The 13,085-nt window shown below is 38.9% G+C and overlaps 2 protein-coding genes across 2 annotated transcripts in view; both read left to right on the top strand.

Moving 5' to 3' along the window:
• The window catches only part of GPR176 (G protein-coupled receptor 176), a gene marked incomplete at both ends in the record, with an annotated part of 30,140 nt that extends 28,350 nt beyond the window's left edge, over positions 1-1,790 (top strand). The window contains one exon of the mRNA XM_084207961.1: positions 683-1,790. Coding sequence (XP_084064087.1) covers positions 683-1,790 — 1,108 coding nt within the window. The remainder of the gene's footprint in view (positions 1-682) is intronic.
• Positions 1,791-8,145: 6,355 nt separating this feature from the next.
• FSIP1 (fibrous sheath interacting protein 1) overlaps positions 8,146-13,085 on the top strand; it is a gene marked incomplete at its 3' end in the record, with an annotated part of 65,250 nt that continues 60,310 nt past the window's right edge. Inside the window, exons 1-5 of the mRNA XM_084207395.1 lie at positions 8,146-8,233; positions 8,559-8,745; positions 9,567-9,716; positions 11,092-11,261; positions 12,134-12,218. Coding sequence (XP_084063521.1) covers positions 8,198-8,233; positions 8,559-8,745; positions 9,567-9,716; positions 11,092-11,261; positions 12,134-12,218 — 628 coding nt within the window. The 5' untranslated portion in view covers positions 8,146-8,197. The remainder of the gene's footprint in view (positions 8,234-8,558; positions 8,746-9,566; positions 9,717-11,091; positions 11,262-12,133; positions 12,219-13,085) is intronic.

The following is a 13,085-nucleotide window of genomic DNA, read 5'->3' as shown; positions in this document are numbered from 1 at the left end:
TCAGAGAAGCACTTAATTTTATTAAATGCACACAGAATGTTCAGTATTCAGCAATGCTTTTGCTCAGGGCTTGCCAACCACAGCTTGTGCAAAGCAAAACATTATTGTACTTCCATTACATGTAATGCAATTGAATGTAATTTATAACATGTACACAAATTACATGTTATTACATGTAATGTAATAACATGTTATTTGTGACCAATAGCTTTTTCCAAATATCCAGAAAAAATCTGTTATAAAGCAACTTCTAAAACTATGAGTCTGGCCTTTGAATGTGACACATGCCTCCAAAATGTCTTTTGAAATTTTGAGTGTGTGCAATGTACTGTCTAGTTTACAAGTGAGTTAATGGTGAAATCTTCAAAATAATATTCATATGCATCAGCCAAAGTGATGTATTGAAAGAAACTTTCACCACCAAAAATGTGATCTTGACATTTAAATAGTCAGGTTTTATCTACAGACAGACCTGCAAAGGCAGACCTTTGGGGTTTTTTTTTGGTGGGTGTTTTATTTATTTATTTATTTATTTATTTATTTATTTATTTATTTTCCCTTTCATAAACAGGTAGTCAGTTGGCAACCCAGTTAGGAATTTGGACCGTTATGTTCAGGTGGCTTAGAGGTTTCTCATAAGCAGTATGGCCATGAGAATAATTTTTTTTTTTTTTTTTGACAGATACTACTCTGTTTTATATCCTCTGGAAAGAAAAATATCTGATGCAAAATCCCGAGACCTGGTTATCTATATCTGGGCCCATGCAATAGTGGCCAGCATTCCAGTATTTGCTGTTACCAATGTGTCTGATATTTATGCCATGTCCACTTGCTCTGAATCTTGGAGTTACTCCCTTGGCCACCTGATATATGTCATCATCTATAATATCACCACTGTGATTGTACCGGTGGCTGTGGTATTTCTCTTTATGATCCTTATTCGCAGAGCGCTGAGTGCCAGCCAGAAGAAAAAAGTCATCATAGCTGCATTAAGGACCCCTCAGAATACAATTTCTATCCCATATGCCTCCCAGCGAGAAGCTGAGCTCCACATCATGCTGCTTTCTATGGTTATGATATTTATCTTCTGCAGTGTCCCCTACGTGACTCTGGTGATTTACCGCACCATACTGAATATTTCAGATATTTCAGTCTTCTTGCTTCTCACTGCTATTTGGTTGCCCAAGGTCTCTTTGCTGGCCAACCCTCTGTTATTCTTAACTGTTAACAAATCCGTACGGAAGTGCTTAGTGGGGACAATAGTGCAGCTACACCGAAGGTTCAGCAGGAGAAACATTGTCAGCTCGGGTGGTATTGCAGATGATAATCTGGAGCCCAGTGTCCATTCAGGAAGCCAGCTTCTGGAGATGTTCCATATTGGGCAACAACAAATCTTCAAGCCAATGGAAGATGAGGAGAATGAGACCAAATCCATTGGCTCTGGTGACTTTCAACAGAAAGAAATTCCTAGCACCAGTTTGGAGCTCGGACGGACTTCGGTTCACAGGTTTATACCACAGACGATTGCAGACTCTGCAGCTCAGGTGGCCCCAGCTGTGCCCACAGAAGCTGATGCAGTAAATGACAAGTATTCCATGCAGTTTGGTTTTGGACCCTTTGAGCTGCCTCCACAGTGGCTCTCAGAAAACCGGAACAATAAGAAGCGACTCCTGCCTCCTTTGGGGAATACCCCTGAAGAGCTAATCCAGACAAAACAGCCTAAGTGTAAAGCAGAAAGAAAAGTCAGCAGAAACAATAAAGTCAGTATCTTTCCCAAGGTGGATTCTTAGTAATAGCAGGAGCTTTAAGTGACAGAGGAAGGTCACTTTCTATTACATTTTTGATCCCATGGATCTTTATTAAGTTGAAATTTGTAACAGCCTGATTTTTTTTTGCCAAATATAAGTTAAATGAACAAACAAAAGAAAAACATATATACAAGTGTTCCTTATTAATATGAAATACCTAATGAAAATAATATATCAAATATGTATGGAAATTTGTAATTTGATCTCTGAAATCCCTACAATGATACCTGTTATTAACTTTCAAAAGTACTTATGAATTTGGGAACTATTTTAATGGCTGAATTATGGAAACACAGCAGTTGGTTTTCTGGGAAATGTTATGTTGTATTAAAAACGACTGGGCATCAAAGTAACTTAACAGGAAAGGCTATAGAGAGCAGAAGACATGCAGCATGGTAAGTCCTGCTCTCCCACAAATAGACACAGCAAGATTCTGCACATTTCATTAATGAAGTAGGGTGGACTATCAAGTGCATTTGTTTTCTGTTATGTGCATTTATTTGATCAATGTTAAAACGTGCTGGAATATTTTGCACAAATTAGTTACCAAGCATCTAAAATATTTTAAAACCTAAACCACTGGTATTTGGCTTAAAACATCCACAAAGCCAAAAATACCCAAATCATCATGTGTGTTAAGCCTGAGAAAGACCTCTTTTTATAAAGATCCCACATATATTCTTGTAGATTTAAGTAAAAACTGGATTGGAGACCATGCAGGACAAATTCTGATCCCAATAAACAAGTATGTATGTGCTAAGAATCCTGTGATAAAGGGCATATACAAGTGTCCTTAAAATGTAATGTATGTATTAAGTAACTAAGGGGTAAGCCTTGAAATAAACTTAGCTGATGGTGCACTCTGCTGTTTTCTTACGGGAAGGCAAGCAAATGGAAGAAATGGGTGTGAAATGCTAGTGGCCTTTCTCTGAGTGTGACAATGTCAGTTTCTGAGTCTGTCTCGCTCTCACACAAAGAGAGAGACTCACAAAGAGGGATTCTAAGTGTTTCATTGACAGCAGAACTGTTGGGTGAAGAAGCTGGCAACAGACCTAAAAAGGCAAAGGTTTGTTAGTGCTGTTGCTCAATATTGCCAGAGGTAGAGGAGTTTTTGTTCTATCTTCACAGATACAGATACCAACCCTCCTGCTCCACTCATCTTGCAGAGCAGACCATCCAGTGTATGAACACAAGACTTTCAAATCTGGTGCCTAATTCCTGAGTGAGTTAGTCATGCCATCCCTGGTATCAGCTTAGCAGCCTTTCTGTGAGAGTTCAGGTGTTGTGCTGCAGCTTGCCTCTCTGCACAATCACAGGCGTATTGTCTCATTTATACTGAATGTGAACTTTATCTGTCTGTTAGGTGACCTAATACTATTGCAACCCTGACATTTTAGTTCTTCTTCAGTTTCAAGCAGTCTTTCATCTGCACTCACTGTTGTCTCTGTGGGTAGTTTCTTAAAAGCACAATCTTGTAACACCTGTTTGCTCCTTGTGGTTTTCCTGTACTTCAGCCCTTTGCTGCATGCCGAACCTTTATCTGTGATTACTGTCTGTTTGTGAAAGTAGTTTTCTTTAAAGCATACTTTAAAAGGGACAAGGTGAAGAATCTTGACAAGTTCAAAGAGACTTACTAAATCCAACCAGTTAATCTCAAAAGTAAGAAGAAATTCTGCTAAAGCAGAATGTACCTTTTCTTCCTTCAACATGATTGAAGGAAGTCACCAGCTTCTGATGGCTCCAAGGTTGTGGATTTCTACAAGTCATTAAAAGCAAATGTTTTAATAAAAATGTATTTAAAATGTATAAATTACTGTGTAAAATATGTTTTTCTCCATTTCCTCTTTGGTTTCAGTGCACTTCAGTGCTAGTTCAAGAGCTTATCAGTTTGGGAGTGAGGAACAGTCTTCAAGGGGTCCAGATGGGTGGTGGGAGCCCGAGCTGCCCTTCTTAGATACAGAGATGAAAAAACAGACATAGCTTGCCTGAAATCAGACAGAAGAAGGATTCCAGAAAAAATTGGTCCTTTTGTGGCAGAGGTGGAGAAGTACTACAGCACGCATTTTTTAAAAGTGCCAATAAAAAGTAATTTAATGGAGTTTGTTTTCCAAAATTAGTGAAAGAACAGATGCCATTGAGAAAATCTTGACGATCTAAAAATCAAAGTAGGAGTTGTAATTTCCTTACGAATTTTGGCTAAGTTTAACATTCATGTTTCACTTACATATAGGTACTGCTCAAAACCTCTGTGATTTCTTAATGTGGATAAATGTTTACTCAGATCTGAACTCCTTTGAAGAAAGCAAACTTGTTTTTGCCCTTTTCAACTGTCATGTTGAATGAAACACCAATGATAAAGAGTCAAATTGTATATAATTTCATGTTATATCTGGAAAGGAAAGGGTTTGTGATGGGTTTTTACTGTTGAGACAAAAATATTTCCTTCTTTCAAAAAGAATACATGTAAACACTTGATTGTACTTTTTTTAGCTGATTATAGCCAAAGACACAGAAATCCTTCACCAAGAAATTAACCACAGTGGTTTTTCATACCTCAAGAATTACTTGAGAATGGTTTTTACACACTATAAAAAGATCTGCTTTTGTGAATATTTTCCACATGGATGAATTGCTAAAAAATTAACTAAAAACAATCTGTGTAAAAACAATCTGTTTAATCTGTGTAAAATTCACAAACCAGCCTCTATGCTAGAATTGCCATCAGAAAACAGTAATTCAGGAAATTCTTTATGCAAGATTGATTATCTGACTTGTTTCATTTTTAACTCCTTTTAAGACAGTAGTAGCTTTGAGTCATTACTGCTGTTGCTTGGATTGTTGTTTAAATTATTCAGCTGGGCAAAATGTTTTCCACTGTCCAAGGTAAATAACTAATGACTATTAAAAAAAATCCTGTTTTTTTTTTTTCTCCAACATCTATGAGACAAGGAAATTAAAGTGTTTTGGCTACCTATTTGTGTATTAAAAGGCTTTTCAGAATAGGAGTGTGAAGGTAAGCAATAGCAATCAGGAACAAGTTCCCTGTATGTCCCCTGTTGTTTGTTTCTCTTTTTGATTGGATCAGGAAGAAAAGGATAAATTCTGTTACTATGACAACTGTGTTCTGAGTATCAAGACAGCTTGTCTAAATGTGATTTCATCATGTTATAACCTATTTTTTAGGATGAAAAGCACATCTTGGAGTGTTTTTCTTCCTGTCCATTTTCTAGACAGAAAGAGTTTTTTCCATTCCAACTTTTTTTTTTTTTAATTGTTATACTTCAAAGAACTATGTAGTTTATCTTGGAACAAAATTGACCTGTTCCTGGAAAGGTAAAAAAAGAAAGCTCATCCTTGATTCTGCTTTTCTACTTCAAGCTTCAGTACAAGCTTAAGTACACCTGCCACCTATAACAATATTTGAGATAATGTAATATTTAATGTTATTAATAAGTTCAGTGCTTATTGGAGAGGAAGACTCTTATGACCTGATTTACAGGATTTGAGATGAGCTCTATGAACCTCTTCATCTCTGGATCTTCAGGACACAGAGCAGATGATAAGATCAGCTGTGGTTTGACATATCCCTGCTCAGCCATTATTGCTCAATCTCAGGTGTGACAGCCTCATTGGAAACCTTCACTGGTTCTGCATGGACAAAGAGCAGCAAGAAGCCTATTCCTGCACCAATTTCAAAGGAGTGTTATGTCCGTTTGTAAGCAGATCCAGAGTCAGATGGTCTCCTTTCAAAGGCTCTTGCGAGGTTGTAGGCAGTCTGTAATAGGAACGCTGATAACAAAAACTCAGCTGTTCAGCATGTGCATTGTACTGTAGAAAAAAAAAATATTGGGGCAGTTACACCTAGCTGCTTGCCATACCTCATTATGCATAGCTAATGTAATTTCTAATACCCTCATATTTTAATTAGCCAGTTTGGAATGATACTGTCCATTCTACTGTTTTCTCATTGTCATTACTGGCCCATGCAAACTTGCACATGTGAACATGCATTCTTATATATTTTTTTGTTTTTTGGCTTCAGATCATCATCTGCACCATCTGGAAAGCACCACAGGTCCCAAACACCACGATGGTGTTGCTTTCATAATCAGAAGACGTTAAAATTTAATGTACCAGAGCTCAGCATGCTTAGGGAGGAGGCAAAACCACACAGGGTTCCCTAGTGCATTTTCTGTTTGTCTTCAGTTCTTAACTGGGAACCACATTGCATGGTGACTACACTAAATACCAGGGAAAATGGTTCTCTTAGCGGCACATGTGACAGTAAAATGCAATATACTGTAAGTGTCAACAAAAGCAGTACTGCAGACTTCAATACAAAACACCACTAGCTAAGTAAGATTTATTTTGGCACAAAAATGTGTCAATCAAAATCTCAATTTGAACGAGATGCACTTTGTTTCTTCAGAGGAAACTGTTTCTTGCGAATTTTTACTGCCAATGAAAACCTGATTTTAACACACATGGGTATCAAAGGAAGCAGTAGGAGCCCGGAATTGTCTCTGCCGGGTTTTTTCAGTTAATCGGACCATGGGAATTAATCCTCACATTTTGTTTAAATGCAGGAAAGATAAAAATGGGTGGGATTAGGAAGGCAATCGCGCTCCCCTTATTAATTACGAAATCCTTATTAACACCGAGTGTTCACGTAAGAACAGTAACGACACTAACAATTTTAAGGGACTTGTTGAAAAGCGATTCAAGTATCCTTGTGTGCGAGCGTGACACAATGAGTGCAGGAGCCGAGCCGGGCAGAGGACACCAATAACGCACTGCACAGGCACCGCTCGGAAGGGCCGCCACAGCACTTGCGGCTCACACGGCCGCGGCACATGGGGCTCGGAGGAGGAGGCACCCTGCAGGCAGCGCTCCGCTCTACCAGGACGGTGAGGGCAGAGCTCCAGCGGGGCACAGGGAGAGCTCGGTCCCGTCCGGATCCCCGCGAACGGAGAGGCAACGGAGCGGCACCGGCCCCGCCGCCGCCACCACCGACGGGCCCGCGCCGCCACAGCCGCGGCTATCGCGAGACTTCGCCGGCCTGGTCGTCACGGCAACGGCGGCGGCGCCCGCGCTGCTGCCCTCCCGCGGTGAGGACGGGGCGCCTTCCTCCCTGCCTTCCTCCCTGCCTTCCTCCCTGCTTCCCTGCCTTCCTCCCTGCCTTTCTCCCTGCTTCCCTGCCTTCCTCCCTGCCTCCTTGCCTTCCTCCCTGCTTCCCTGCCTTCCTCCCTGCTTCCCTGCCTTCCTCCCTGTTTCCCTGCCTCCTTGCCTTCCTCCCTGCTTCCCTGCCTTCCTCCCTGCTTCCCTGCCTCCTTGTCTTCCTCCCTGCCTTCCTCCCTGCCTTCCTCCCTGCTTCCCTGCCTTCCTCCCTGCCTCCTTGCCTTCCTCCCTGCTTCCCTGCCTTCCTCCCTGCTTCCCTGCCTTCCTCCCTGTTTCCCTGCCTCCCTGCCTTCCTCCCTGCTTCCCTGCCTTCCTCCCTGCCTTCCTCTCTGCTTCCCTGCCTTCCTCTCTGCCTCCCTGCCTTCCTCTCTGCTTCCCTGCCTTCCTCTCTGCCTCCCTTCCTCTCTCCCTGCTTTCCTGCCTGCTTTCCTGCCTGCTTTCCTGCCTGCTTTCCTGCCTGCCTCCCTGCCTGCCTCCCTCTCTCCCTGCCTTCCTCTCTGCTTTCCTGCCTGCCTCCCTCACTCCCTGCCTGCTTCCCTGCCTTCCTCTCTGCTTGCTTGCTTGCTTTCTTCCCTCCCTCCCTCCCTACCTCCCTCTCTCCCTGCCCTCCTGTTTTCTTCCCTCCTTCCCTTCCTGCTTGCTTTCCTCCCTGCCTCCCTTATACTGAAATAAAGACTTGTATTCATTTCAGCCTTCTGAGAATTTCCAGCAGGTGTCATGATGCGCTGTGATGTTGAATTCCTGTGAATTCACACAGTTTTGTTGTTGTTTTCTTTTTCAGAGAAATGCGGGTCTGTAGTTTAAACTACAGCCATGATAATTCCTCCGTTGTGAGATTATTTGTAAGATGTATGCTATTCAAAGTGTCTTTGATAATAAGCACGTTTGAATACTTTGGTTGGCTTGATAGAAGTACATATTTGTATGTATATTAAAAAGAAAAGCACATACTTGAGTGGCAAGCCAGTCTGAACTGGAAAAACCTTGCAACATGGAGTTGCTAGAAAGCATTTGAAACTTACATGTATGTCTGAAAAATTGCTGGGCTTATGGTGCTTTATTGTGGAACTGTTCATTTGAAAGGTTGTTTTTGCTGGATTTTCCCCCAGTTTTAGGTAACAGTGGATATTACAAGTAGGAGCTTGGATGAAATTTCAAGGCCTGCATCTAGCTCGACCTAATAGCCTAATAGTAGATCTTTAAATACATCTATGGAGTTAACAACACCAGAACAATGTCTGCAAGAGGTAATTTTTCTCTCCTTCAGCAGGTTAAAACCTCCATGCCTTATTCTTCATAGTAGAATGCTAAAGAAGTAGTCTGCTTTTTTCATACCCTAACCTGACAACCCCAAATCTGACAGTATGGGGAATGGTGAGCTGGAGAATCTATGTGAAATCTAAGTAAAAGTGCTCTTTCCTAGCATCAGTATCAGACCTGAAAATGGTTCTGTTATTTAAGAAGTACTCTGCAGTGTTGTGCAGAATCGTTGTCCTTTGTGATAGCACGTGAGTATTGTGGTTATCTTCTTCACCCCAAACATCCCTGTTTTCAATAATTTGCATTTCACAGGTTGATTCACCCGTCAGTTTGGCTGATGGTTATCAGAGAGGCAGTCTAGAAGATGGCTGTCCATCAGAAAACAAAGATGATGACAGAGATCAATCTGATGTCCAGGAAGTAAGAACTGAGGAGCAAACAGTTGAGAGCACGACCATCTCTCTTCACAAGTGTCTATGGAATCCCGACGAGTTGTCAGGTGGGAATGACTAAAACTTTCTTGTATTGTGTCTAGACCAAATATCACGATTTTATAGTTCGGGTAAAATTCTGCTGATGGAAGGAATAGAGGTTGCAAATAGGCAAAATTCTGGAAAAGAAGATGTCAAAATCCATACCTTCATTTCTCTTCACTATTTGAAATCCACCTTTGAAAGAAATGTATTATTACTGTCAGTACAGTACAGTAAATGTCTTGTGGCATCATAAACTGTGATCTGGCTTAAAAGATAATTAAAAACTATGTGTGTGTGTTCCATGGAATCATGTTAGAAAGTGTTTTCATTAAGATGTTTTTATAAAACCTTTCAGAGTAGTCATGATCATTTGTTAGAAACATTGTATCCTAATAATGGTCCACCTGTCCTAAAACCTGGAATTTATGGTTATAAATTACAGTACTTTAAAAATGAACAATGTTAGTACTAATAAAGTACTTTAAATGTAAGTCTGCAGTGTATAAGTTTAATTGAAGCATGTGCAGAAGTGTTTCATGGCATTCTTCTGTCATTTTGTAAATGGTAATGGATTAATGTTCTGGGGTGTCCAGCTGTTCACAAATAGAGATGCAAAAGCCAGTGAGTGAAGCAGATATTTTGATACTGTCTTGAAATTTTATTTAAGACTTCATGACAGAATTTGGGCCAAAAGAAATCCCTTGATTCCTGCTCCTGTTTTTAACATGAGTTCTGGTGTATATGCTATTTTTAAAATTAATTCATTGCAAGGGCTCTGTGGTGATCCCTAATTGACAAAAATGTATCTTGTTTATTGTGAAAGGCTTTTTCCTGTGTTTTTCAGGATGTACCTCTACTTCAGATTCTCAAGATGGAAGCCCTGAAACACAGATGTTGAAATTCTGTGAACTTTCCCCAGGACAACCAAGTAATGCAAAGTCAGATACAACTTCACCAACTTTGAAATCTTGTGAATCTTCCCCAGGAAAAGCAGGTAATGCAAAATCAGATACTGCTTTTCAGGTGTATAAAATGAGTAGTGCAATAAAACTTTTTCCTTTTCTTATTAATGCTTTTGAGTTTGTAATGGTCATGAATTTGTGTGTATATTCTATAGTTATAAAAGAATACTGCAAATTGAACCTGTGTATGAATTGTGCTTTTCAAGATTAATGAATTCTTTATTTAGAGATTGCTTTATTAATGGATATTAATTTTCTTTAATGCTGTAATAGAATTTGAGTTTTCCATAGATTCATTCAGTCTAATAAGGCAGAATTCAGTCGTTATCATATCCAGTACAGCAATCACCAAACATGATATTAATATCTACAGAACAGAAATTCAATAGAACTCAACCTAAAGCTTCACTCAGTAGTTTAAGGTTTATATCAATCTGCTGAGTTCAGGCCAGTTGAAATAAGTGCTCTTTTTTTTACCATCTGTCCTTTGGTCCATCTGTCCTCTGTACCTCACTTAGATTTTTATAGCTCTTCCCTTGTTGTATCCCTGATCTTATTATGGCATAAAGTAGACCAGTGCATCACAGTAAATGGTTGAATCAATGGCTATGTAAAGCATTTGACCTCAAAAGATTAGAAAATGAAATAGAATGTTGCAGGGTTCAAAAATTTGTAAACCTGTGGGATTAGAGACAGTGCTGCAAGTGTTTCTTCTACTCTTAATGTGGAAGCCATAAAAGAGGACAGGGCATGAGGATGCTCTAGGAAGGGGAAAAGGTAAAAGTTATAATTACAATCTGCATATTTAGGGAAAAAAAAAAGGGCCGGTGTAGAAATCTACTTTAATTAAGTAATGGCAGTTTCCATCATGTTTCACAGTTTTTAATTTTTTATTGCAATATTTTTCTAGAACCAGTATTGGAATCTGGTTTTGCTAAGACATAAGACTGAAACTTCTCTAATGTTTAAAGGCATCGATATTACAGAGTCTCTCTTAACCCCCCTCAAAAGTGCCTCTTCTGAATTATTAACTTTAAAATGTATTCTACAAGCCAGGCTGAAAAATTATTTTATATTTTTAAAGTGAGTGATTTTTTGCAGATACTATGGAGATGTTGTCACTCTGCCATTATAAATTTGAATCAAATCCCTTGCCCAAAATAGGTGACTTTTCTTCTCCCACACCTCCATATCCAACTGATACAGCTCAGAGTTTGATTCAGCACTCTGTTGCAAAGACTTCTGTATTTTTCCCTGCTACAAACAGGTTTAGAAATTAACATGTGTTTGAGAATGTTGTACTCTTGTTTATGGGTGTTGCCAAATTACTTGAACTGCTTTTTAGTATTTGTTTGTTTTTTCAACTTGCTTCAAGCCAACATTAACTTTAACTATATTCTCTGGCAGACTCTTCTGACTTGGAATGTTCTGAAGACATGGACGTAAATGCTCAGATTCAAGCAGCTATAAAGAAAATGAATAAACTTGACACAATACTTGAAAAACAGTGTTTTAAGGAAAAAGAAGTTAAAAAGCAAGGCAGAGAAATGAGGGCAATGCTCTGGAAAGAACTTCAGGTTAGAAGTGTTCTGCTTATTTTGCGACTGATATATCTTTGAGTACTCTCTTAGAGAAGTATCATATTTCAGAGAGCCTTATTATTAAATATCTCACAGTTGGCTAACTAAAATTAAGGAATGGATCTTAAAAAGTAAGGTTGAATAGTTCTTAATACATATTGGCTAAGCAGGCTTTGAAAGAAGGAGGTGGTCCTTAAAAATTGATAAGACAAATTGCCAAATACACAGCTGTCTGGGTGGGGTTTATTAGCGTAGTATTATACTTGAGTTCTCTGCTTGTAAGGAGAGTAAGGTGTGTCAGGTGGTAACATCAGTGAACCCAGGCTGAAAAGCATTTATTCTGCTCAAGTGGGATCCGTCTTAGGCCCAGCTCTTTCAGTACTGTCTGTTGTTGAAGAAATTAAAGGTGCTGCCTGAAGAAGACATAAGAATGCTACAACACAAATTCCTTTTCCCTATCCCTGTCCTGGCTTCTAGCACTTAAATGCCTTGAAACAAGTTAGTATTTCCTCTGTTTTACATGAATAGAAATGTGAGTTGCTAAAAAATGTTTGGTTTGACTGCATTGCATAATTTCATTGGCTTTGGATTTGGAGACCCACGGATGTTACAGAGCTTCTTTGTCTGGTGAAGTGGGTCTCCATATAAAAGGCAATATGTAACAGAGGCTTTAATGTTTCACCATACTTTTGTCATAACTTCAGGAGATACTCAGATAGCCTCAAGAAGAAAATAAATTGAGAAGAGTAACTTTTAATAGGGTATGAAGTTCATTAGATGTGATAAGCAGACAATGTATTTCCCTTTAAAGAATTTACTTTAAATACATGCATGTATCTCTGCATACACAGTTTATTTCTTTTGAATAGTGTATCAGAACCACAGGAAGTAATGAGGAGGTGGAAAACACAAACCAGTTTTTAGCTGTGTTCTCACCGTGGCATAATTCAGCTTGTAAGTAAAGAGAAACAGAATTGTGATACTTCCTATCTTTTTTTCTTTTGGGGGAGAGAATAAGGATTTGAGATCTGAATGGTTATTGCTGAGCAAAAATCTCAGCTTGAGTGTTGGAAGTACATGTGTAATAATGGTAGCAATGTGTAGTTAAAATATTTAAAGAAAACTTACAATTTACAATGTAACCTGCTTTTATTTCTATGCTAAACTTTGGGTTACTAAGGGAAGGAAACAATTTGATACCGGTGATATTTAGACAGCCTCCAGTAGATGTCAGGATATATTAAAATAGCAGTAGACAAACAAGCCTATATAACTGCTAACTGCTTTATCTCAAAAGTAACTCCTGTAGAGTTACATCATGTGGTTTCTGGTGTACTGCACTGAAGAAACTGCATAGTTGAGATTTATAGCTTTCCTCTAGCTTGATCTTTTTTTTTTTTTTTTTTTTTTGTATAGTGCCTTTTTTTTCAGGTCTTATTTATTTTGGTATTTATTTAATTAAACTAATGTTTTGATGGCTGCCCTGTTTGATACTGAAATGGAATACATTTAATATAGTTTGCTTTTCAGAACTTGAATTCGACAGAGCTTTATTAAGTAAATTATATATGAGAGCTGTTATAGTTTTCAATATAGCTATGAAATCAAGCACAAGTTTGGGTACAAAATCATTAAAAACTTAAGTGTTCCAAGCCTTTCAGGCACAACAAAACCTTCTGACTCTCAGGGGTTAATTAAGCAGCCCTAAATTCCTTACCCCATGCTCTGTTTAACAAAATCATTTGTTCAGTGGAGTCCATTACACTTCATTATTACTGGTTTTTGTATGTTTTTTTTCATTGTGGAAATCACATTTAATTA

This window comes from Fringilla coelebs (assembly GCF_963513975.1).
Source record: "Fringilla coelebs genome assembly, chromosome: 6".
Lineage (NCBI taxonomy): Eukaryota > Metazoa > Chordata > Aves > Passeriformes > Fringillidae > Fringilla > Fringilla coelebs.
This window is presented reverse-complemented; position numbering and strand designations above follow the sequence as displayed.